At 40.5% G+C, this 27517-nt stretch overlaps 1 protein-coding gene across 13 annotated transcripts in view; it reads right to left on the bottom strand.

Moving 5' to 3' along the window:
• Arsb (arylsulfatase B) overlaps positions 1–27517 on the bottom strand; it is a 301469-nt gene that overhangs the window by 68656 nt on the left and 205296 nt on the right. For 3 of the 13 annotated variants that reach the window (XM_087201174.1, XM_087201179.1, XM_013067601.3), the window contains one exon: positions 23–272. The exons of the other annotated variants lie outside the window; for them this stretch is intronic. In XM_087201174.1, coding sequence (XP_087057300.1) covers positions 42–272 — 231 coding nt within the window. In that variant the 3' untranslated portion in view covers positions 23–41. Of the gene's footprint in view, positions 1–22; positions 273–27517 lie in introns of those variants that run through there. 13 annotated transcript variants of the gene reach the window in all.

The following is a 27517-nucleotide window of genomic DNA, read 5'->3' as shown; positions in this document are numbered from 1 at the left end:
ATGATTGGAAACAACCTGAAACTCCATGCAAATTATAACATTTAATAAATTCTGCTAGCCAAGAAAGAATGAGGGTATCCTTTGTATACAGAAAAAAAATCTACAATGTAAATTTTGAACAAAACAACAATAACAAGTAAGGTGTGGGGCTTGTGCAGAATGGCAATTGGGAAAGGGGGCCAGAAATGGACATCTATTCTTGATTGTATGAATATGTATGAAGCATCTCTGTAGTCACACAAGGAACTTTTGACGTCCACTCTGTGGAGAGACTGTAAGGCAAGAAAGAAGAATGTGTAAGGAGGGGAGATGAGTGGGGAATGGAGGTTCACTGTACACTTTTACCACCTCGCAATTTCAGGCCAGGTGAGTGTATTACTTGATCAAAAATAAGTAAAATACTTAAAGTAAGAAATTTCTAGCAGTTATTTTTACTTTAACAACACTGTTTGGACTTTTAGATATAGAGCTGGATCTTGCATTTGAGCCACAGTAGTCCTGAGGGCTCAGGAAGTTTTTCTTCCAGGGCCTGTGTTCATGGGTGAGGAGGTCAAGAGAATCATCAGTTTCCTTGTATAAAATGTCTGTAAGTGCTCTTGCCTAAAACTCATTTGTCTTGGAAAGCACCCTGCCAGGCTGGGTCCATTTGCTCATTTCTTCTCCCCACAGATAAGTCAGAAATTCGCATGTCTTGCGTTTTATTCTGCTGCGTTACCCTAGGGCAGAAAGACCTCCTGAGGTCAAACAAAGGAGTGATTCAAAATATTGGCATTGATCCTGAGAAAGAGAGCAACATTAAAGATTGGGAAATAAATCCATTTGCAAGTGTGATTCTTACAAAAGAGAGTTTATAACCTTTTGCTTCAAAAAACTTGGAAGACCAATTGAGTTGCCAGCTCATAGGACACTAAAAATTATTTTTGAGGGCCGGGGATTTAGCTCAGTGGTTTCGCCGCCTGCCGCACAAGCCCAAGGACCTGAGTTCAATCCCCGGTACCAAAAAAAAAAAAAATTATTTTTGATAATGGGTCACTAGGACTATTTTTTATGTGTAACTGAGAACTTCAGAGAAATATGAGTGATACTGTGATAAGAAATTTCCTTCTATTGCCCTCTGATTATTTATAATGTTCCTCAGCACTGACATTGTTAAACACAAAGAATGGGATAAAATTTAGGTATATAAACAAAGCAGCTCTATTCACTTTATGAAGAGAGGTTTTTTGTTTTTTTTTTTTGGTACAAGGGATTGAACTCGGGTTCTTGTGCTTGCACAGCAGGAGGCAAAACCACAGAGTTAAATCCCCAGCACAAGAGACAGATTCTTAATAAAATTTCACTTTTATGGGGCTTATTTTGTTTATTTGTTTGTTCGGTACCAGGGATCAAACTCAGGACCTTGTGCTTGCAAGGCAGGTGGCAGAACCACTGAGCTAAATCCCTGGCCCTCACTTTTACGTTTAATAATTAAAGTTGGTCAAAAACAATTACAGTATAATTCCATCTGAATATTTTTTTAAAATTTTATTTTATCGGTACATTCTAGGTATACAATATAATGACATTCATCATTGGAAATTTGCACCTTTACATAATCACTCTTGGTTCTCATTTTTTTTTCCCTTCCCCTGCCCTCCCTTCAACCCCTCCATCCCTCCCTATTTACAAAGACTTTGTTTCAATTTATTCATTTTCTCATATTAATTCCATTCCCTTCTTTCCTTTTCCTCTACCCGTCCCACTTCCCCTTCCACTTTGCCCCTTTTCTTCCTATTTCACATTATCTATTACACCTTTTAGTCCTTATTTACACTTTCAGTTTCTCACACTAGAGAAACTATTCGGTATTTACCTGTGTGTCCTATTTATTTCACTTAAGAGTATCACCTCAATGTGCATCCATTTAGCATAAATGTCTCTAATTTCTCATTTTTATAGCTGAGTAGTACTCCATTTTATTAAAAAATCACATCTTCATCCAGTCTCCAGTTGATGGGCATTTGGGCTGCTTCCAAGCTTTAGCTATTACAAATTGTGCTGCTATGAACATGGGTGCACATTTAACACTGTGGTATGATTCCTTTCATTCTTTGGGGAAGATCCCCAGCAGGGGAATAACTGGGTCAAACGGGACTTCTAATCCTAGTTCTTTGAGGTATCTCCATATTGATTTCCACTGATTTGCACCAGTCTACACTCCCACCAGCAGTGGAGCAGGGTTCCTCTTTCCCCACAGCCCTGCCAGCATTTGTTATTCGTTGATTCCATGATAGCAGCCATTCTTTCTGGAGTGAGGTGGAATCTCAGCGTTGTTTTCATTTGCATCTCTCAAATGACCAGTGATGTTGAACATTTTTTCATATGTTTATTTTCTATTTCTACTTCTTTGTCTGAGAAATGCCTGTTCATTTGATTTATTTATTTATGTATGTATGCATTTATTTTTGGTACAAGGGATCAAACCCAGGACCTTGCGCTTGTGAGGCAGGTGGTGAAACCACTGAGCTAAATCCCCGGCCCAATGTCTGTTAATTTCAGTTGCTCATTTTTGGATTGAGTCTTTAAATTTGTGAGGTCTGATTTTTTTAAGTTCTTTATAGATTCAAGATAGTAGACCTTTTTCTGAGGAACAGCAGGTGAAAATTTTTTCCCACATTGTGGGTTGTCTCTTCACACTGTTGGTGGTTTCTCTTGCTGTGCAGAAGCTTTTTAGTAAGGAGAGATCTCACTTGTTGATTGTTTGTGCTAGTTCATGGGCAACTGAGCTTTTGTTCATAAAATCTTTTCCTACACCAATGTCTTCAAGAGTTCTTCCTAAACTTTCTTTCAGTCAGTTTAGTGTTTCTGTTTTAATATTTAGATCTTTAATCCATTTAGATTTTAGTTTAGTGCATGGTGAGAGATATAGGTTCTAGTTTTAGTCTTTGGCAAGTTGAAACCCAATTTTTCCAGCATCATTTATTAAAGAGGCTATCTTTCCTCCAGTGAGGGTGTTTGGCTCCTTTGTTCAAGATGAGGTGACTGAGTGTGTCTGGAGTTGTATCTGCATCTTCTAATCTGTTCCACTGATCCTCAGGTCTGTTTCTTTTCCAGTACCATGCAGTTTTTATCACAGTAGCTTTGTAGTATAGTTTCTAGTTGGGGGTTGTAATAGCCCCTGCCATATCTCTGTTACCTAGAATTGCTTTTGCTATTCTGGGTCTCTTCTTGTTCCAAATGAATTTTTGGATTGTTTTCTCAGGGTCCATGAAGCATGCTGCTGGGATTTCAACTGGGATTGCATTGAATCTATATAGCAGTTTTGGAAGTATGGCCATTTTCACTATGTTGATCCTTCCTACCCAGGAGCAGGAGATGTCTTTCCATTTTATGATACCATTTTCAATCTCTCTTTTCAGAATGCTATTAGTTTTCAGGGAAAAGGTCTTTGATTTCTTTCATTAGGTTGATTCCTAGGTATTTCAGTTTTGGGGATGCTATTGTGAAAGGAATTGTTTGCCCTATTAATGTCTCAGTGAGTCTGTTGTTCCTGTAGAGGAAGGCTATTGATTTTTGTGTGTTGACCTTGTATCCAGCTACTTTACTAAATTTGGTTATTAAGTCTAGAAGACTTTTGGTGGAGTTCTTGGGGTCTTCTATATAGAGTATCATGTCATCTGCAAATAATGACAATTTGACTTCTTCATTTCCTATTTTTATTCCTTTTATTTCTCTTGTCTAATTGCCATGGCTAATGTTTCCAAAGCTATATTGAACAAGAGTGGTGATAGTGAACATCCTTGTCTTGTCCCTGATTTTAGTGTGAAGGATTTCAGTTTTTGACCATTTAGCATGATATTGGCTATTGGTTTTTCATAGATGGCTTTTATCAGATTTAGGTAGAGACCATCTATTCCAATTTTTTGTAGGGTTTTTATCATAAATGTGTGTTGGATTTTGTCAAATGCTTTCTCTGCATCTATTGAGATGATCATATGTTTTCTGTCCTTGGCTCTATTGATATAGTGTATTACATTGATTGGTTTGCATATGTTGAACCATCCCTGCATCCCTGGGATGAATCCCACTTGGTCAAGGTATATGATCTTCTTGATGATCTTCTGCATTCTGTTTGCCAGTATCTTATTAAGGATTTTTGCATCTATGTTCATTAGAGAGATTAGCCTATAGTTCTCTTTTTTGGTTGGGTCTTTCTCTGCTTTGGGGATCAAGGTGATGCTTGCTTCCAGGAATGAATTTGGGAGTATTGCTTCCCTTTCAATTTCATTGAAGAGTTTAAACAGTAGTAACAGTAGTTCCTCTCTAAATGTCTTATAGAATTCAGCAGTGAAGCCATCAGGGCCTGGGCTTTTCTTAGTTGGTAAGTTTTTAATTATGTTTTCAATTTAATTGGTTGATATTGGGTTGTTTAGAATTTTTAGATCTTCTTCGTTCAACTTTGGTAATTCATACATATCTAGGAATCTGTCCATTTCTTCTGTTTCCCATCTTATTGACGTATAGGTTCTGGAAGTAGGTATTGATGATCCTCTGGATTTCTGCTGGGTCTGCTGTAATTTCACTCTTTTCATTCCTAATTGCATGGATTTGGGGCTTTTCTTTCCTTTTTCTGACAAGGTTGGCTATGGGTGTGTCAATTTTGTTGATTCTTTCAAAGAACCAACTCTTGGCTTCATTAATTTTTTGTATCAGTCTCTTAGTCTCCATTGAATTGATTTCTGCTCTCATCTTTATAATTTCCTCCCTTGTATGAGCTCTGGGGTTGTCCTGCTCTTCTTTTTCTAGAAGCTTGAGGTTCAGCATCAGGTTGTTTAATTGGGCTCGCTCTGTTTTCTTAATATTTGTACTCACTGCTATGAATTTCCCTTGTAAGGTTGCTTTTATTGTGTCCCATAGCTTCTGATATGTTGTATTGTCATTGTCATTTAATTGAAGGAACTGTCTGATTTCTTCTTTAATTTCCTCTGTGACCCATTGGTTATTCAGAAGTGTGTTGTTCAATTTCCAAGTGTTTATGAAATTCTTGCAGTTTCTTTTGCTATGGATCTCCAATTTCATTGCACTATGGTCTGATAATATACAGGGGATAACTTTAATTCCTTTGCACTTTTCTTAAACATATTCTATGAGCGAGTATGTGGTCTATTTTGGAGAATGACCCATGTGCAGCTGAAAAGAATGTGTATTCTGATTTTGTGGGGTGGAACACTTTGTAAGCATCTGTTAAGTTCATTTGTTCAAGAGTTTGATTGAGTTCTAGTATTTCATTACTTATTTTTTGTCTAGTTGATCTATGTATTTGTGACAGTGGGGTATTGAGGTCACCCAGTACTACTGTATTAGTGCATATATGACTTTTTATGTCCGTTAGTATTTGTTTTATATAGTTGGGTGCACTAGCGCACTCTCTCCTGTTTCTTCATTGACTCCAGTCGGTCTTATGTTATTCTTCTTTGCATCATCTAGGAGCTGCTGCATTCATTTCCTGTGGTCCCTTACAATTTTAAAGCAATTTTTCTTTTCCTCCTCAGTAATTGCAATCTTATCTTCTATATCTGAAATTCTATCCTCACATTGGCTCATTCTGCTGCTTAGACTTTCAATGGAGTTTTTCATGTCCTGGAAATCTGTTTGCATCTGTTTTATGGATGCCATTTGTTTCCTATGTTGGGATTCCATCATGTTCCTCAGCTCCTCTATTTTTTTTATCTGTGTCCTCTCTAGATTTATTAATTATGTCTTGCACTATGGGCACAATCTGTGCTGTTAACTGAGAAATTATTTCTGATTTCATATTTTCCAGATCCTTTTTTGTTGCCAGTTCAGGGAGTCCAGGTAGTTGAGTATCAGAGTGTTCCATCTCATTTCCCTTTGGGGTTGCTGTAGGTTATCTGGAAATCTGGCTCTGAGGCTTGTTTACATGTCTTCTCATTTCGGGTTGGGGAGGGGGTGTGCTGCCGGCGCCAGTACAGCTCACCTTCTCTGTTCTGGGAGTGGTGGTAGGTTGGCCCAGAAGCCTCCCACTCTGCACTCCCATCTGAATATTTTTAAACCTGAGGACCAGAAATATTTTTAACTTCAACTTGTTTATATATTGTTGTTTGTATCATTTGTTGTTTACATTCATTTTGTTGCATCAAAGAATGACAGAGTGATTATTTTAAAATGACTTTTAAGCATTCATATATATATGAATATATAAATAATCAGGAGTATAATTCTTTTGGTGAAGTGGAATGAAATGAATTGGAAGTGAAAAAGTAATTTTTTGATACAGTTTTAAAAATGATGATGGTAGATATAAAATAGCTAGTGGATACATTTTAAGGAATGATGTAACTAGATTTTTTCAACCATTTTTAATCCATATTTATGATGTGTTGGAAATTATGTATTTTGTTGAAAAATCTTTTAAACAACACAAAATTGCCAAGGCAGAAGGTAGCTTTTCAAAAACTTTTTTAAGGCAAAAACTAATAAATAATTTTTGCCTTAGAAACCATCTGGATGAGCTCTCTTTGGAAATGAAAAGCCTGTCCATCAAAGCCTAAGTATCTTTTCCAAGGTCACTGAGTAACTGAAGGAACCAGACCAGGTGCTCCTGGCTCCTGCTCTAGGTAGCAAATCCAACCCAGGCAGTGTGCAAGGCGGGGTGAGACCCTATGTCCTTGGCAGAAACAACTGAGTCACAAAGAGTGAAAGGAATCATAGTGGTGGGCACTTGGGAATGAGAAGAATCCCAGGCAAAAAATGCTCTTTCCCATATTCAGGGGTTCTATGGGCTTTTGATGGCCCCCTAAGACCATCCTTTATTTCCTTTGCATCTTTTTCACCCTTCACTTCTGTGAAATTCTTGCTGTCCTGTGGCCAGCAGGCCCCCTCTCTTGGAGCTGCCTATTTCCACCATCTCTGATGCCTGCAGAAGAATGGAGCTGTACAACACCAATACTCAGCACTTCTTTAACTCTGCCTTGGTAGTTTACTTTTGAGCTTTCTCTTTTCTCACCCTACACATGCTTTCTGGCTTTGCTCAGATTCACTCAGCTTCAGGTAGAGTTACTATATATCTTATATAATGAGTACACATTAGAAAGATAAAGGGGTGTTATTAATAATTATGCCAGGAAAACAGGTAGAAATCACAACCATTCCAGGAATTGTAGTCCTCTTAGCTATGGGGGTGCTGGTGAGAAAGGAAGGAAGAATAAAATTGCTCAAAACATTGTATTAGACTGTGGAACGGTCAGAGCAGCAGATAAATCAGGGAGATCTGGCCTGGAAATGGCCATTATCACTGTAAGACCCAAGGGAGAGGGGAACTGCACTGGCAGTGAATGTTGGGTGGCTTTTGTTCAGTATGTTGGGACAGCCAGCACTGTCATGGGTGGAGCTGGTAGCTATCTACTTAATGTGATATGGGAGTACAAAAAAATTCCAGAAAAGTGTACCTATAAAATATATGTAGTTCTCATAACTTTTACCATACCTGATATTCCCCAATTAAAGTTAGCACTTAGGCCTTCTGCAAACTGGTGCATTTTACCTGGGTGATACAACTTGGTGGGAATATCATAGATCCATGAGAACATGGGTCACTGGACAGATAAATTTTAAACTGGGGACTAGAGATCACATAGGAAAAGATTTTAACAAATGGTACTGAACCAAACTTGTTGGGAGGAGGACACCCTGTAGGACCACAGCTTCTGGGGAAGCTATTCCATGTGTCACGTTCACACCTGCAAGCCCATTTTGCCCTTTCTATAGCCATTTAGGTAGGCATGAGGTGAGACTGAAGAAATAAAGATAGGTACAAATGAAACAAGGGAAATCATAACTAAAAGTTAGACTTTTAAGAGGATTATAACTTCTGGGACACAGTTGAAGTTACCCCAGGATATCCAAATCAGCATTCCCTTGGTTAATTTAGGCTCCTTTTTTCAGACCCATCTTACTCAAATTCCTTAAGAACACTCTAAGTCCATACATTGACTTAGTTAAAAAATAAAGAGCAGAAACTTGATCTAAAGATAAGGGAACAGACTGAGAATTTAAAGAATGCTTAAATTATCTATCTTCTTTTTAAAAAACCCAAACCAACAACTGGGCTCATACCTGTAAAGTGGGCCAGTGCCCTTTTGGGGGGACACCTTTTCCATAGGTTTCCACCCTCTCAAGAGAAACATAAATGTTTCCAGTTCCAAAAGAAAGCACCTCTCTCTCCTGAGGCCCCACACTCTATTTCTTAGAACTTTTAACATTTTGTCTCTTAAGTCCCTTTATGCCTCTTATGGACACTCTTTCTCCATGATGGGAGTCAGCAAACCTGCAAACTTACAGTGTGGCTAGGGAAGGTTTAGGTTCTCCATCATTGCCTCAGGAACCTTCTGGGACCCTGCCTGGTGACAGGCACAGTTTTCCCTGCTTTACCCACAATGGAATGCATGGACAGCCTGCTGTCTCTCTGAATGTGTTTGAAAGGATCAGTACAGGGATGGGGCTGTAGCTCAGGGGTAGATCCTGTGCCTAGCATGCACAAGGTCTGGATTGTGCCAGATATCTTTATGTTCATGCAGTTCTCCTTGTTCTTGTTGACAAGTACTTTATTGTGTATTTTTCATCCAGACTTGATAAGAACCTGTGAATGAGTTGGCAAGGTCAATATGATCACCGTGTCATGAACACAGCTGAGGCCCATACTTGAGGTGTCCAGACTGTGGGTTTAATGGTTTGGCTCTTTTCCCATAGGCTACAGTTCTCTGTAGTTTATGAAAGACCAATCCCAGCACATTTTCCTTGGCCTTATAAGAAGAATTATTGGATTGCTCCATTCACTCATGTTGAGAAAATATTCACTGACAATTTCGTTCCTTTACAACCTTTTCCAAGGTAAGTACCTAAAGAAGTGGATTCCTCACCCACCTTTTAACTACTCTCTCACTTTTTCCTGTTCTGTGTGTTAGTGTGGCCTCCTTTGTGGTCCTTGATCCTACCCACAGCCATTGCTTCCACTGGGACTTCCTTCTCCTTAGATCTTTATCACTGGCTGATGCTCATCCCTCAGGCTGGGGCTGATTTTCTTAGACTTCCTTGATTCCCTTGTATGGCCTCCTTGATCACTCTGTATCACAGCATCCTGTTCATTTCCTTGGTAACACAACTCAACCTGTAATTATCCTGTGTAGTTATGATATACTTTTCATTTATGTGTATAATTTTATATACTTATGTACTTTTCATTATACAATCATGTCTCCTTCACTAGAACATAGGTCTCATGAGGCAAGGGCCAAGTCTAACTTTTCACTGTTCTATTCCCAGTGCCTGGTACATAGGAGGGGCTCAATAAATACTACTTTATGAATAAGATGAATAAGCAGCTGTTACTAGGAATGCTCAACGTGTGACTGTGGCCAGCTGGCCTTTCTACCATGGGGAGTTGTGCTATAATTTCAGCAAGAGTTTATTCTAGAAGCTATAGTCGATCACTTGCTCACTTAACTGGCGGTACCTATAAGACAGAAAGGACCATCATCTACATGGCAGAGTCTTCCAACCTGTCTGCCTCAGCAGAGGGGCAATCAAGCTTGTACTAGGTAACTTGGTCCAAATCCTCCAATCTACATATATAGGGCTCAATATTTTTTTAATAAAGAAAATTCCACACTCTAATCCAATTTTAATGGCACAGTTATGAGGAAGCATAGCATGTAGGATTATTTAATGGAAAATATATCAAACAAAAAACTTTTTAAAATCTTACTTCACAAGATGCTGAACTCAGTAATGATTCAATCCCAAGAGATCCCAGAGGCTCCAGCCCATGTTAATCCCAGAGTGATTTCACTGAACTTTGGCATCTCAAAATTTAGATGCTTAGAACTTAGATACTGTTGTCTATTTTATTTTTAAAATATCTACTTTTATTTCTGTTTTATGACCATGATGCTAGCCCCTTAAAGTGAGAATTCTCTGAGGTTCTAGTGAAAATGAAATGAGCTAAAAGATGAAAAGTAGAGAACAAAGCTTAGAAACACAGATTAGAAAAGAAATTTGAAGATTGGATTTTTCAAGTCCAAAACTTCCACTAAAACATTACAGACCAACCCAAATATATGAAATTCTACATTAACATATTTTATTTACCCTGTAAGAAAATATCCAAACTAAATATAAAATTATTTGAAGACTGCAAATGAAGAGCTCTCTCATATCAGTTTGTATCATCAGGAAAGAATTGAAAATTCCTAAACTGTGACTATAATTTTGGCAGTTTTTGTCTTATATTCTAATATAGGAAAAAGTTTTAATATTCTAATATTGGCATAAAAGCTGAGCAAATCACCTTGGAACTGGGATATGGATTTTTAACCCCAGTGATGTAATGATGTTAAACAACTAAGTTGATTCCTTAAATTTATTTATTTATTTATTTATTTATTTGTACCAGGGATTGAACTCAGGACCTTGTGCTTGCCAGGTAGGCACGGTGCCACTGAGCTACATCCCCAGCCCCTTACTCTTTTTTAAAACTAGGATTCTAGTAACGATAGACTGTCCAATTTAAACTCACAAAAGAAAGCCAGAATAATGGAACAAAATATGAAAAGTATTGCTTGAAGGTGTTTGAGAGCTGTCAAAATTGTAAAGAAGGCCCAGGCTGATGGACAGAGGCCCAGATATGGAGATGTTTTTTCCCTAGGGACTTTTGCCAACTATGAAGGAAGGTTTGGGAAGCTAAAAACAAAAGGGAACTTCTGACAGACTTACTGCTAATGGACCCAATTTAGTAATCATCACAGGGCTGTTTGGTGAACCCCACTGCTGCCAATTGGGACCCCAATTTATACTCTAGGAGTTAGGTGAACTAGTCAGAAAAGTCTTAAGGACTGAAGCTCAACTGCAGATTAACTCCTCTGAAATTGGACCGAGGTGATCCAGACTGGTGGTGCTCCTCTCTGGAGGAAAGACCACACTAAACTTAAAATTAATTCTACAAACAATGTTGCAAATACAACTTGGGCACACAATAAAAATAACCCAGTGCATGACGAAAAGAGACCACACAGAAAAACAAAAACTGCAATAGCAGATGATTCAAACCCACAGGAGTGTGAGATATGGGAACAATCACTAAAAGACTCTGACTGTTTGCTACTTTCAAGGAGATAATGAAAAGACTTCGTAACTTTTCCAAGAACTGAAAACATAAAAACAGAGAAAAAATAATACAATTAATTAAGTTAATTATATTAATTTTTTGCAGAGCTAAGGATGGAACCTAGGACCTTGCCCACGCCAGGCAAGCACTGTACCACTGAGCCACATCGCCAGCACTAATTTTATTTTATTTGTAGTGCTGGGGATTGAACCCAGGGCTTCAAGTATGTTAGGCAAACACTCTGCCACTGAGGTATACCCCCAGCCTGGAAAATAATTTAGAAATGAAAACAACAAGAAATCAAAAACTCAACAGATGGGTTTAACTATAATTTGACATAGATAAAGAGAGGAATTGCTCAGACGACCAATGGATCTGAAAAAATAATTCAGAATGAATTTTTATGGCCTATACCATCAAACTATAGTAGGCCAACCACCATGGATATAAGGGATAAGAGGGGAAATATACAACCACCATGGGATATAAGAGATAGTTGGGGAAGTAAACAGAATTGAAGCACTCTGAGATTCTTACATTGTTCAGGAAGAGGATTAAAACAACAAATATTGACTTGTGAAGAATATGTTTATTATCTACACAGAAAAAAGGATATAACTTCCAAGTTAGGAGAGTCAAAAATGAAATATTAATACTTTTAAATATCCAACCTGGGTGTGGTGGTGCATGCCTATAATCCAAGCACTCTGGGAGGCTGAGGCAGGAGGGTCCCAAGTTGGAGCCTAGCCTGGGCAACTTAGAGAGAACTTGTCTCAAAATAGAAAATAAAAAAGGTCTGGTGGTGCCCCTTAGTGTCTTAAGTGCAATCCCTAGTTTCTCTCCCTCTCTCTCTCTCTCTCTCTCTCTCTCTCTCTCCAAAATAAAAACAAAGTAAGTAAAAAAGAATTTAAGCCAAATCAGGGCAATAAGACTATCTATCTATGAATTCAGAAATGTTAAAGGTAAATAGCTAAAGGAATACTTTATAATACCAGTGTAGAGAAAATGGGTATTGTTTAACTAATACCTCTTTACACAGGTAAATTTAATGATAAGATATAAGTTCTTTAAGATATACATTTTGTTAGGAAACTTCTAAATTCATATCCACCCAAAAATGTATCTTCCAAATAAAGCAAAAATTGACAGAATAAAATGGGAAAATAGACAAAAGTATTTCAGTGATAGATTTTTAAAATTAGTACCTGTTTGCAGTGCATAAAGTTTACATTCATCTTAGGGAGTAGGTGCATGTACTTCACATACCTTAATTCTTTTCATTATTCCCCTTCCCCGTCCCTCCCCCCATCTGTAGGTCCCCTTTCCATTCACAAAAGATCTATCTTCCTGTTTCTTATTGTCCATTTTTAAATTTTGTTTTTTAAGTTATTTATACTTTGGGTTTATCATATAAGTTATGTGATATTTAACCTTCTGTGTTTCACTTATTCCCCTTAACATTATAGTCTCATGGTACATCCATTTTCCTACAGATAACTCAAGTTTATCCCTCTTTATGGAAGAATAGTACTTCATTATGTATAAACACCACATTTTCTTTATCCATTCATCAGTTGATAGTGTAAGCAGAAAAAATCAATAAGAGTATATATGACATCAGCAACATAAGAAGCAAACAACTTGATAGACAAGAGGGAGCATTCAACAACTGTGGGTATGTATGTTTTTAAAGCAGATATGAAAAATTGATCATACGCTATGTTACAGCATATGAGGACTGAAGTCGTGGAGCATATGCCCTGGCCACAATGCAGATAAAAATAAATTAGTGACAAAAAGATTCTAGAGAAACATATGCATGGAAATTAAGAAATATGCTTCTGGGGCTGGAGATTTAGCTCAGCGGTTCTGGCACCTGCCTTGGAAGCACAAGATCCCAAGTTCTATCCCTGGTACCGAAAACAAAACAAAACCAAAGAAATATGCTTCTGAAAAAACCCTTGGATCAAAGAAAAATTAAATAGAAGTTAGAAAATATTTTAAACATCCTGAAATATGCTATATGTCAAAATGGGGGGAAATGCCCCAACTTTAAAATGTTGGATAGTATCTATTGACTTCCTTCTAGGTAAGAGCTAACTTTGACTCACTAAAAACTTCCATCCTTCCCCTGCCTGCCCCAAATCGATCCCTTCTCCCCACTTCCCACCCTTCCAAATATTGATAGCATTTTTATTAAATTAGTATTCACTGTACATTTTGGGTATGTAAATATTTTTCACCAAATGTAAATGCGATAGATGTTGTAGGGTATTCTTTTACCTCTTATATACTCCATTTATTTTCTTATACCATTGTTAGTCCCCAAACCTCTTCACCCCAGCTGCCACTGACATCAGCTAGTAGTTAACTAAAAATATTTACAGTCTTTCCAGGGCTGATGCAATTCGAGTTGTAAAGAGATGTGCGGATAGCAAGAAGGAAAGAGTAATCCTAAGGCTGTAAAAAGAAAACTTAAAAATAATAACAAGAAGTAGATGCTCTCAAAGTGTGTGAGAATAGCTTTCCTTTTAACTGTAAGTACGGGATGTGGTAGAGCATGCTTGTAATCTCAGCTAAGCAGGAGGCTCAGGAATGACTATTATAGGTGTGAAGACAGTTTAGGCAATTCAGTGAGACCTTGTCTCAAAATAAAATTTTAAAATGCCCAATCGTAGAGTACTTGTGTACATATAATCTACGAAAACAAGAGTTAGGGTTTTATTTTTCTCCGGTTTCTGCGAAAGAGCTAGAAACTTCACCACTACTCATTATTTCATTCATTTAGGGCATATTTACAGGTCACTAATGAGCACTAGGCCTTGGGTTAAAGGTAGAAAGGTCTCTCAAAATGAACTTACAGTCTTGTAAAACGCAATGATGAAAGTGGAATAAAACTATGCTTTGTGGATTTTGGTACTGGAGGGCACCAGGAGAGGTGGTCCTTAGAGCAGGCTGAGTGGGTGACCAGGGGCTTCCAGAAAAACTGTTTTCTAAGGCAGCACCTGAAACACAAGGATTTGTGGTCCTGCAACTGTGGGAAAATTTTAAAATAAACCACTAATTTGAACTTACTGATTTATAAGACCTAACCAATTGTAATTGAAGGTTGCTTATGTGCCGTGTTTCCTTAAAACAGAGAGAGAAAAGACCATCTGCCCATTGCTACTAAAACCTACAAAGGTTTCTACCAATTGCCTTAAGCCTGAGACCCTTGCTGCTGTTTCCGTGTCATCTCCTAAAAGGTCCCCACCTGCTCAGCTGCTTTGATCCACTTCCCTTTACCCATGATATAGCAAGACCCCAAAATACTACTTGGGAAATCAAGGCAAATTCATGGTCAAGAAGGCTTGGAACATCTTTTCAGAACTTGCTCAGAAAATGTTCTTAAAAGGTAACTCACCAAGCTCAGCTTTTGATTAAATTTTAACGATCACACTGATAGAAACCACTTTCTATTCCTGATCTGTTTCCCAGGATCTTTCCTGCCATTAATCACAGACTGGATGGATTCTGAGGCTCTAGGCAAAAATAAAAATGCTGTGGGGCTTGCAAGTGCCCTAGTAGATTGTCAGGGTGTCACTGAACATGTTTTATTAGCTCAGATTCTCTCTGGGCCGCCTCTGCAGCCTGTGATAAGGTTGGCCTGCTACCTTTGTTTTCTCTACTTTCCATGGACACCACCCAGAGGGGTTTGAGTGTCTAACATAGGGTTCCTTTCTTTGGGTCCTTCCCTTGGAAAACAATGGTGGGATTTGTCTGACTCTTGGTTTTCAGGTGATATGGCATTCTCTGGATTGTCTCCCCTCTAATGTGGCACTGATTCTCTCCATTCTTTGGAAGGTGGCACTGGAGCTGGCCAAATACCATGGCTGCCTCTAGAAGCCAGATTTCTTGGACTTGAGATTTGAACCTTGTTAAGAACAAGACAATTGGTTGAAGGGAGGGCGGGGGAAGGGGGAAAAATAAGAATCAAGAGAGATTATGTAAAGGTGCAAATTTCCAATGATGAATGTCATTATATTATATACCTAAAATGTAACAGTAAAATAAAATTAAAAAAAAGAACAAGACAATTAATTGAGTTCCCTACAAGTTCACTGTTGGTTGCACAAATGAAATGAGGTAGAAAACTGAAGGGAAATATTCTGGAGCAGTCAGACTGGAAAGAAATAAATAAAAGCAACCCACGTTCAACTTCTTAAACCTTTCAATAAAAGAATGTTAGCCCAAACAGAACTACCTATGCTTTACATTGAACATGTGAACATGGCCCTAGTGGATTCTCCTTCCCCCCAAACCAGAGACATCTCTCTCTTGCATGCACTCTTAAAAAAAGTGTTCCTGGTTCACTCATTTTTCTTCACATTCCATGTAGGGGAAGGAATTATTTCTACTTCTTTTTCTTTTCCAAGCAGTGCTGATACTTCACAACTAGAAACTAACAAGTAGGATGGAAGAAATTATGTCCAATGCAGGTCATAGGCAAACCTGAGGAATGGAGAGGATCAGTGGTCATTAGGCAACCAGGTGATATTTGTGGATGAGCAAGGTACAGGTAGGCTGTCCTTGGCATGACCCAACACCTCACACATGTCTGTGCAGTCCAGAGGATGCGACAAGGGGCAGGAAAAGGGCAGAGGGGGTCTGTTTTCCCTGGCAGCCATCTTCTGAGGTCAGCGCACTCTGGCGGCTCTGCAGTCTCAGCCTTCTGGGTGGTCTCTCAGACTCCAGCTCCACCAGCTGCACAACACAGCCCACCCCTTGCTTATGTCCTATGACAGAGTATTCATTAGGAGTCCTGCCTCCTTAGGAAACTAAATTGCTAGGACTTTATAATTAAAGACTTCATTAGTTTCTTGTAAATGTCCATGGTTAATGGGACTTTAGGCCTGCATTATGTATGACATTGGATAGCTTACCATCAATCCATCTCAGCTATCCTCTTACCCATGCCTCTGCCACATGCCCCCTTCCAACTAATCTGCCAGCAGGGAGCCAAATCGCAAGTTAAAATATTTCAAACAAAGCAACAAACAAAAATCTCTTTGGATCTCTTGATCTTTGTGAATTTGTAGCTGGCCAAAACAAGGCTGAGACATGGAACAATCTGACACATCAATCACCTTTTAATTTTCTTCTATCCTTAGCTCATTCCATGAGTAAAGGGGGCATTTCAGAGGATAAAAGTGAACTTTGCTTGTGGCCTGTCTTTCAAGGCCGTCAAAATAAGGACCCTTCTAGCAGCAATCTGGGGCAAGAGAAGAAGGCTATAGGAAAAAGAGCTGAGAAATGTGCTCAGAGTTGTCAAGGGAAGCTAGGAGATTGTGCTCGTGAGATCTGAAGATTTTTTCCTAGAAAGGGTCATTCTGTGGCCTATTCCTATTGTATGAGAGAATTCTTAATATCAAAACCACTAATACTTTGTTTCAGGGAATATTCTAAGTACTTCTCAGACATTACCTCATTTGCTTCTCATACAGTGTACATCAAAATCTGTTCTCCTTTTCCTAGTTATAGCTGACTACATTTCCCAGCCTGCCTTGAAGCTGGGCTAGATTATGTGACTATACCTTCACCAATGGCATATGAGCCAGGAAGGGCCCACTGTCAAGCCAGAGCTCTTGGGGAGGAGTTGACCCTTCCTTGTTCTTTACTCTTTCCTGTTGGCTGAGTTGGTGGAAAGTGGAGCAGTGTTAGGCACGTGCTGTGGGAAACGGAACCAAAGACAGCTCCAACTTGTGGCTTCCAAGCCTAGCAACCCCATAAGAAAGACAGCGTTATTGCTTCATTATATATAAGTCCTAAGGAGAGGCTTTGACTAGCCAGATTGGGTCTGTGCCTTCTCCATGGACCATCTTTGAAGCCAAAGGGGAGAGCAAGATGCAGTAATCGTCATCCGCATTAGGGCCATGGGGCATGGGCAGCAGGACAGGATGACTGTCCATGGGAAGTGGAGGAAGGTAGATGCTGAGAATCTGGAAGAGGTGTTGGACAGACAGATTATTTGCATTATGGAAGGGAGGCATCATAGAACTGGCAGCAGCATCCCTTAGTTTTGAAAATACCACGTGTATACTTTATATATAATTATCTCAGTCTCACTATAGACATGCCCTTGTGCAACATGGTCCAAAAAGTTGCACTCCATCATTTGTTCTTACAAAGCCCTCTCTAGAACTTCTCAGCACTTCCCTTTTCGTTACAGCTTCCAGGGCCATCTAATCTGCATACATGCCAGGTCCTGTTGCAGGGACAGCAAAGTCCCCAGATTTAAGGGATAACAGTAAAATCGTTGCACAGAGTTAGATGGATTATCTGGATGACCTGTGTGTGGGGGGGTTGTATATATGCTTATTTTCTGTCTCCTACGTTTCTTTCTGGGGACTAAAATGTATTTTCATGACAGTTCCTTAACAAGAAGGGGACACTAACAAAAAGTCAGACACATCTTTCTGCCTGCCCTGGGGTGTGCTCTTGGCCAACCCCCTCACAGGCCCAACTGCCGTGGGACAGATGTGAGCAGACCAAGAAGGCAAATGATCAGGGCTGTTCAACCTGGTGGAACTTGTCATCCATTCTGGCCTCTCTAGCAACTTGTGACCGACCCAGTGCTAAGACTGTAGACATATCTGTTTTATGTTTTGTATTAAATAGTAGCTTTAAACTTCTACATTAAAAAATTAAATCCACAATAAAACTGCATTGATGTGATATTTATATATATATATATATATTATAAAACCCAAAGTATTTCTTAAAAACATCTGTTTACTTTTATTCTGCATGTTGTCCTTTAATATCTTCTGTTTAATTTCATTTCATTTTTAAAAACTTGCTGGGTGCACCCACTAAACTGAGTCTCCTGGCAGTTCACAACCAGCAGTTTGGAGAGTATTTATCCATCCGTTCTGTTCAGGGTCCCCAGGGCATCGTTGGTATCAACCAGGATGCCTTTCTGTCACATGCTTCCAAAGCCCAGAGTCTCAGCCCGGGACTGTGTGAGCTATGCTGGGAGGGCCAGGAGGTCCACAAGCCTCAGGCACCATCTCCCCTGGCTTCCTGCAGAGTCCAAGAGTCAGAAGGGGCACTTTCTCAGATATGTGTGTCCCTCTTACACCTGGCCAACACTGAGGCCTGTGGCTCTGCTCCTCCTGGCTGGCAGCCACCAGTTCACCACCTACTGCTGTAGCTGAGTCATTAATATGTTTTCCAACTTTTCTGATCAAAAGGATCCAGATGCCACTTGTGTCTTCTAGCCTGGTTTTGCCCTCTAAAGCCAGGTGAGTGAATCTCTTTCCCACTCGATAGCTTAAAATCCTTGAAGACAGTGATAACCATTTGTCCTGAAATCCTCAAATCTTTCCATTTATAAGGGTGGATGTTCCAGGGCCATCCTCATTTTGTGTGCTGTTTTGACACACTCTCATCCACCAACATTCTTCTGGAAATGTGCATCCAGAAGAAGTCACCCTTTTTTGATTTCTTTACTGTTAAAAAGAGGTTATATTATTTAATAGGTATGAAATGTGGGTCACTGAATGAGTTCTAAAAATTGGTAGTGGTGATAGTTGCACATTGCTGTGAATGTACTTAACTCTGCTGAATTAAAAATGGTTAAAGTGATAAATTTTATGTTATGTGTAGTTACTATAATTTTTAAAAAGAGAAAAAGGGTTGAAATAAACATCCCTAAGATTCTTTCCCATGTTTGTAAGTGTTTTACCTCCTGACCCCACATTGCTTTGGCTTTGAAGGCACAGGGCCTAGCCCAGCTGTGGCCTCCCAGGGAAAGTAGTGGAGAAGCTGCCAGAGACTCAGCCAGTATGGGGCGGCTGTGTGTTCACCTGGTTCACACTCTTTACCTCCACGCCCCAGAACTGTGTGGTCTGCTGAAATCTGAGGGCCTCCATGGTGAACCTGGAACAACGACCCTGCTTAACCCACTGGGCTCAGGGTCCTGTGGGGCGTTTGGATCCAGCCTTGCTTCTGTAGCCATCCTGAGGACCAATGCAAAGACCCAGGGCCCAGCCTTGAATTCCACCCTTACTTCCTGGTTTCTAAAGATCTTTTTTAAAAACTTGAATTTAAAAAATATTAAATTGACATATAATAATTGTGCATATTTGCAGCATATCGCATACGTTATGACAATTTGATGCATATATACAACGGTGTATATAAACATGGTGTGTCTTTCATTCTATTTCACCTCGTACACCTGCCTCTCCTCCCCACTCCTCCTCCCCACCCGGCTTCCTTTAAAACCCTCTGAGAAGAAGGACAGGATCATCGTGTGCAGTTTGTGGCTTTGCCTGAGTATCTGCTGTTCTCTGCATTCTAAGTCATCTCTTTGTAGGACATCTGTTGTAGTCAGGGTTTTGGCAAGGAAATACATTTAATACAGGACACATAATTTATAGGATTACTTTATGATATTTACCCAAACAGTCAAATACAGAGGAGTGCAAAAGATCTATCCACACACTAGAGGCCTACAGAATCCAGCCAAGGGCCTGGATCCCACAGCAACGTCCCACACAAGTCCAGCTAAAGGCTTAGAGTCCAAGGCAGTGTCCTCCACAAGTCCAGCCAGTGGCCTACAGCCAACAGCAATGTCTCATGTTTGTCCATATTGAGGATCTGTACCTGGAAGGTCCAAAGGCCAGTGGTGGAAGCCAGAAAACCTGCACCAGTGGGATGAAGGATTTGTGCCACCAGGCTGAGGGATCTACATTAGAGTCAGGAAATGATGCTCACGGTAAAGATCAGAGCTCCCCTGATGAGAACAGCAGCCGTTCCCAGCAACAGTGAGGCCCTGAGCTCCTCCGACGAGAACAGCCAAGTTTGCATCAGGAAAAGCATCTTCAGCAAGCTTCTCCTAGAAAATCAACAGCCCATGATCTTCCCCTCCAGTTCTCTTTTCATGGCTATTGGTGACAATCCTCAGGTGGGTCTTCCATGCCCAGAACATGCTGATTCAGTTCAGCCGGGCATTACAAGTTCCCCATTAGTTAATCCACTGCAACATGTGAATGGAACTTGGAGTTATCCTCTCCTCTTTCACCATGGAGTATAATGGTCAAATTAGTAATAATTATTTCCATCTCCTTAAACATTTATTGTTTCTCTGTGTTGGGAACCCTGAACTCCTTTGAAAATGTTTCTCTTCCTGTTCTTTATTCCAGGACAGAGAGCTATTGGGGTGGGGGCCGGGAAGCACCCAGTTGGGCTTTGATTTCTTGACTTTAGATTTGGGAAGCAGCCTCCTCCCTTCCTTTTGAAAGGCAGAAGCAAGGGTAAATAATAATAGAAGCCCCAACAAGCAAAGGTTCTTCCATGGCCTCAAAGAGGGTTGTGTAAACCTATTGACCTGAGGTATCCCGGCCTGCGCTGTGATTTCCAGAACTTCCTGAGAAATAACTCCTAGAGCTGACTGCCCAGCCCCCAGGAGCACTGTGAAGGCTCCAAACCTCAGAAGTTTTAGGGACTCTGAAGTGACATAAGCAGAGGTTAGAGTATTTTATTTTTATTTAATTTTTTTTTTGGTACTGGGGATCGAACTTGGGTCCTTATGCTTGTGAAGTAGGCGGCGGAACCACTGAGCTAAATCCCCAGCCCCTAGAGTATTTTATTTTTAATGATTTTGTTCCACAAACTTTGGAGGAGCTAAAAACTATCTCAAGGACTTGATTAGGAGTAGGTTGTTCATAATTGATACACTCAGTAAGTGACTGGAGCAAGTCCGTGTTAAATACATGGAAGCCTGTTGTGAACAGGCTTGTCACTGAGGCAGGTCAGTTTCCAGTTTGGTGAGAGACAGTTACACCTGCCCTGGTGCAGATGGAGGCGCAACTGATGGGTCCCAGCGCAGCCAGGAGGTGTCTGCCTAAAGGGAGCTGCTGTGTTGCTCCAGAAGTCTATGCCTACAGACAAGAATAGAGTCTTAATTTGGCAAATGCCATTGGTTCCACCATGTCCTGACTACTACAGGACAGTTTTGTTATTCTTTCATTGTCTCCTTGACATCCCTTTATTGTACATACACTGATTGGTGTATGTGCACAAAATGCTGCATTTTAAAAATATTAAACAGCCAATGGTATGTTTTGTTTTGGTACCAGGGGTTGAACTCAGGATCTTGCGCTTGCAAGGCAGGCGCGGTGCCACTGAGCTAAATCCCTGTCCCTGGTATGTTTTGATTAACATCAGATGGAGATGGGATGAGAAAAATTATCCTTTCTCTACATGGATTATGCTTATTCGGCTCCTTATATTCCAGAAAGTTATTTTGCTCTTAGTGTTTAACAAAGAAACAATGAGAAAAATTCTTGGAGACCTCATTTAACTGGAGAATTTTAATGTTTGCCATTTATTGTTGTAAAAGCAAGGACAGTTTTATAACTTTTACATATGTAGCTGTTACATGTAGGACAATCGACCTTAAGTAGTGATAAATTACTCTTGAAAAGAATACTAGTTTTTTCCTTCAACTCAAGCATCTTGCTGTTTAAATAAACTTGTTTAAAATAGAAAAAAAAAAGATGAAACCAGAGTAAAAATATTAAAGAACCAAAAGCATGTGAGTCCCGTTAGAGGAAAGGACTGGCTGGCATGCAGTTCCTCCTCTTCCCTCCCCACTTTCCCAAAATACCGAGTACTTTCTTCCCAATGCCAGCCACAATGTCACGTCTGTGTCCTACATGTGCTGCAGGGCTCATGGCCTGGGTCTTGGAGTCAGTTGGACCTGGTTCATATCCTGACTCAGGGCAAATGTCTCATAGTCTCTGTGCCTCAGTTTCCCCTCTACAAAGTGAAGATGATGGCACTTACTTTACAGGTGGTTGAAAGAATAAATGAATAGTGTCAGGTAAACAGTGAAAAGAACACCCAATAAAAGATCACAGCCAGCCTGAATTTAGGGTTCTGAGTGAGACTCCTCTGGAATATCTCGAAGAAGAGTTGACTCAAGTTTCTTGGGTGGGGTTTTTATTGACAGGCTTGGAGGGGTTTGGGAGAGTGAGGGATCTGTGGAGTGAGATTAGCTGAGTAGTAACAGCTACATGGCAACTGCTGACATAGCAACAGCTAATGTTTTGTTCCAGGTGTGCTGTGACCTAGCAGTGCAGGTGGGGTGGCAACAGGATGTGGAAGAATTGTTTTGGGCTCAGGTGGCTGGCAATAGCCAATCTGGAATTTGGGTGGCTGGACACAAACAAGGGGCAGACCTATGAAATAGTACATCCAAAGTGCTCAGGAAGCAATGAGAACACAATAAGCTCAGACTATATTCTGTGGTCCCAAGTCTGCAAAAGATGAAAGCCATTTATTCACTTTGGCAGTCAGGGCTATGTACATTTCCTCCCCACTATCTTGTTATAAATTTTTTAAACCTATGGAAAAGCTAAAAGCGATACAATGAATACCTATATATCTGCCATCTAGATTCTAGAGTTAGTATTTTGCTACCTGTTCGGTTTTTTGTTGTTGTTGTTGTTTTGGTACTGGGGCTCGAACTTGGGACCTTGCGCTTGTGAGGCTGGTGCCGGAACCACTGAGCTAAATCCCCAGCCCTTTGCCACCTGTTTTATCACGTGTCTCATCGACCATCAATCCATCTTATTTTTTACTGTGTTTAAGTAAATTGCAGATATCCATACCTTTCATACTTCATATCACTATCTAGAGTTTGTTCAAGGTAGAATTTATATTCAGGGAAATACACAAACTTTAAGTATACCTTGGACACATCTATCTTGGGTCTTTAGGTCCGTGTTCCAGTGTCTGTTGCCATAGAGACACTTCGGCTGTGTGCTGGGCTATCCCAAGGAACAGTGGGATAGTGATAGAAGGGAGGCAACCCATCTCTCGAGGCCCAGCACAGCTCCTCCGGGAGGGGAGATTCACACTGAGTCACAGTCTGGAGACTGTGTCAGAGGCCCAAGCCAGTCTTAGAGGCATTTGATGTTCTCAGTGTAGAAAATCTTCTCCTGCTTCCGAGTAGAAGTTATCCAGCCTGTTTACAGGCCTTGGCAGCCTAGCTAAGTTGGCTTTACCAATCGGAAGTTCTTTCTGTTGATGAGCTGAAATCTTTCTTCTTGTAGCTCCCAAATTCTCTCTTCTGTGGGAGGATCCTGTAGAAATAGGAAGGCTTGTCTCTCACATGCCCTTTATTTTCTACATGTTACATTTCCCAAGCTCCTCCATCCTTCCTCACTTGGTACTTCTTACATCCTGCCTTGAATTGTTAACATTTCATAGAGTTTGGTATCTCCTTTTTTTTTCAAGACAGGGCCTAAGTTGCTCAGGCTGGCCTCAAACTTACAATCCTCCTGCTTTAGTCTCCTGAGTGTTGGGATTACAGGAATATGCCACCATGGTCCGCTATTGGTATCTCCTTAAGGAAGTTTCCTGTGGGTGAAGACCATGGCAATGTTTTCCTTTTGCCAGCTGGAGAGGCACTACCCTTCCTGAAGCTGCTCAATCAATGTCTATGTGTAGGTGGAGGAAAATAGTATTGCATGGGTTAGATAAAAAGTAATAGGTCGTGTTGTCCAAACAGCTTGATGACTTTTAATCTTTTAAAAGCACAAGTGAGGAAGTATACATCGTTGTCTATATGGTATAGAGGAAATCTCCAGAGAACATAACAGATGATGACAAAGCCTCGATCATAAAACAGTGCTCTGCTAACCCCATATTGTTGGCGTGGGGCTTCCTGGGCAACCATGGCTGTGTACTTTGGATGACTGGTGCCACAATTTTGGAGAACAAAGTCTTGCTGTCCAAGAACCTTCTCAGAAATGTCAGGCCAGTCTTAACATCTGCCCCAGGACTGCAGGCCAGGGAAAAGAACTTTCAATCCAGGATACCTGTGGGGCTTTGTGGTTTGAGGTTTCTTCCACTCCCAGACCTGTCTTCTAAACAAAGCCTCACTCTTTTCTATAAAGAGCACTGGTTTCTAGTGAACTGTGTAAGCAAAGAAAGCTCAGTTCCATCCAGGTCTTATCCATTCGCTTTCTTCCAGTCCATTTACAGGAGACCCAAGTTGGAATGTCTCTAATTAAGCTTTTTTTTTTTTTTTTTTTTGATACTGTAGATGGTTGCATTTGAGACACACAAAGACTCTGCCAGCTTAGCTGGCTTGCATTTTTTCAGGTTGTGTTTATAGAAAGGAAAATCTCTGGTCTCATTTTTACCAAGCTTCTCCTCTCTGCCTCTCATGAGATCTGGAGTTAGGCAGAAGCCAAATAATCAGTCTGACAACCTAACTGGGTCCTTCCCTTGCATAGTTTTTTCTTTTCTTCCAAAATTAAGAGGGCAAGAATCCCAAATCTATGTTCATGTGTTTTTAGTGAGAGGAAGAGCTGTTGACACCATCCAGGTAGATACTGGGAGGCACTGGCTCCAGCCCGGAGATGGGTAGGGGTCAGGAAATGCAAAATACATCCATGTTAGTTTTTTACTGCCTATGTCAGGATCCAAAGGCACATCTTCAGCATGCCATGCCATTCAGATGGGCTTTGCTATTGTTTGGGTGCAGTCTGAGCATGTCCCCAATGGTCTACATGCTGGAAGTGTGCTCCTAGTGTGGTGAGGTGGAAGTGTTGGGATTAAAGAGGTGGGACCTCGTGGAAGGTGTTTCGGTCAATGCATACATCACCCTGGGGAGGAATTAATGCAGTTCTTAGCAGGATTCTGGTTAGTTCATGCGAGAGCAAGTTGTTATTAAGAGCACCCCTGGGCCTTGACTCCCTCTAGCTTCCTGTCACCATGTGATCTTGCCCTTCTTGTGTGCAATCCCGCCACAATGTCATCTGCCATGCTGTGAGGTAGCCATATATCGTTCATGAGAACCTGCTTGAGGACATGTAGTGTGCACTTTTGTGGCCAACAAATAACACAGCTGCAAAATTATCCAAGTCCTTGAATGAATACATATCAGGAAAACTGAATTGGTTATTTTGTGCTGGTTTAGGCACAGATGGGGAGGCTGCAGTGACTGGATGGCTTTCTGGTTTTACTACTCAGGTCAAAGAGGTCACTTCTGAATGTGAGTCTATGCACTGTGTCATCCATAGAAAAATTCTGGCTAGTAAAACATGTCACCTGAACTTAACAACAATTGCAGGATGCAATTAAAATTATCACCACATTAAAGTACACGCTCTTCACTCAGGTGTGTTCATGCAGCTCTGTGAGGAGATGAACACAGAGCACAGATTTTCTCTGATACACAGAAGTGAGATGGATTTCTAAAGGAAATCACTGGCCAGAGCTTTTGAGTGACAAAAATCTCTGCTCCAGAAATTTCTTTTAGAAAAACAGTTACCACTAGCAGCACATTTCAGTGTCACAGAATGAGTCATGAAATTGCTACTTGTGTGACATATTCAACCTGCTCAATGAACTCAATCTGTCATTTAAGGAGAAAATGACAACTGTGTTCCAGTTGGCAAAGTGGCCGAATTCAAAGCCAAACTGGGATTATGGGGGCAATGAGGAAACATTGGGATTTTTGACATGTTTCAAACATTAGCAGAGAATTTGAAAGAGACTGAACCAGGGCCTTTCTCCAAGCTGGTACATGACCACCTATTTCCCCACCATTCTGAAAGATGCCCAAACTGGAAAGGAATCGATCTATGACCCATTTGTGAATAAGCCAGGTGAACTGACTTTGTGCTAGAAGATCAACTTCTTGAGATCACAAATGATAGTGGCCTTAAAAGCATGTCTAAACCAACTTCAAATATCCATACATTCTGGATTAAAGTCAAGGTAGAATATCCTGAGAGTGCCACAAAAGCATTGAAAAACCCGCTTCCACTTCCAACATCCTATCTCTGTGAAGCAGGGTTTTCTGCAGTGACAGCAATGAAAATGAGATTATGGAATAGACTGGACAGAAGCTACACACTTTAGGTGTCACTGTCTTCCATCACCTCCAGATGGGACTGCCTAGGTACAAGAAGACAACCTCAGAGTTCCTACTAATTCTGCATGATGGTGAGTTGTATAATCATTTCATCATATATTTCTAATGATAATAGAAATAAAGTGCACAATAAATGCAGTGTGCTTGAATCATCCTGAAACCTTCCCACCCAAGGACCATGAAAAAATTTTCTTCCATGAAACCAGTCCCTAGAGCCATAAAGCTTGGGAAACACTAACCTAGGTAATTCTTTCCAGCTCTTTTATAAAATGTTAATCCCATCCATGAGGTCAAAGCCCTCTTGACTTAATCTCCTAAAGCTCAACCTTCTGATGCTGTTGTACTTAGGACTGAGTTTCAATCCAAATTTGAGAGGGACACAAACATCCAAGCCATAGCAATCAGTAAGCGAGATTTAAAAGTTGGCTTGGGGTTTTGAGTCTGAGGAAAGATGAGTTTGGGGGAGTTCCTGCTTTGGGAGCTTTGCCCTAGAGGCTAGGGCACTGGGTCAGGGGAGCCAAGAGTAACAGAGAACCTAGCATGTGTACCCAGATGAAACCAAGACCTGCATGGCTTGTGAGGATTAAATGAAATATTGATACAATACTTTGAAACCATAAAATGCTTTTGTTATTCATCACTTTCCCTACCCACCGGAAGGCAACAAATTTTAGCTTGTCTGGCCCTCTGTTAATCACCTGTCTACATCCACACCTGCTTCCTTTGCCCTCTGCTCTGGGCTTGTGAAGACACAGGACAGGCTGCCATGGCTGTTGGATCTAAGTTGGGACCTACCACCCATGGGCCAGAGAGCCTGAGGGCTCCAGTAGTTAAGCCCAGTATACCAGAGCTGGAGCTCTGCACTACAGTCAGTGGTGAAGTTCCTCCAACCTTTATTCTTGAGGGCTTCTTTCATCTGGCTGCATTCTTTGCAAACTTATCTACACCAAGGTCATAGTAGTATAGATAGCTACGTTAGGTAAAAATATTACAGGCAATCAGACAAGGCTAGGCCCTCAAGGGAGTCAGTTCAAGAGGTGAGAACACATTACAATTGTGGCTGAAGGGGCATTCATTGAAGGCCAGGCCTCAAGAGAAAGACAAAATGACCAAGCCTATCTGCCTCCCCAAGGGATAAGCAATAAATTAAAGATTATACTATAAATTATACTCTAAAGTCTAGATAGACATCAGTCACCCAAGTGAGTGACCAGGATGTCCTGATTTACCCCTTTCTAAAAAGGTCCTTGTTCTTTCCATATACACTTGCTACATGACCTGCTTCCCCACTGGATCAATATTACCTGAACAGCTATACTTGTAATCTTATTGGTTGATCATAGTTTTGACCTATGTTTTACTCACCTCATGATTTTATACCTACCTTGTGATTTTGCTCTATAAAACTTCCTTTGAGA

This window comes from Heterocephalus glaber, unplaced genomic scaffold, assembly GCF_053883595.1.
Source record: "Heterocephalus glaber isolate CG9 unplaced genomic scaffold, H.glaber_assembly_v1.0 deba00001757, whole genome shotgun sequence".
NCBI lineage: Eukaryota > Metazoa > Chordata > Mammalia > Rodentia > Bathyergidae > Heterocephalus > Heterocephalus glaber.
Note: the sequence above shows the minus strand (reverse complement) of the source record. Positions and strands in the feature narration are given on the sequence as shown.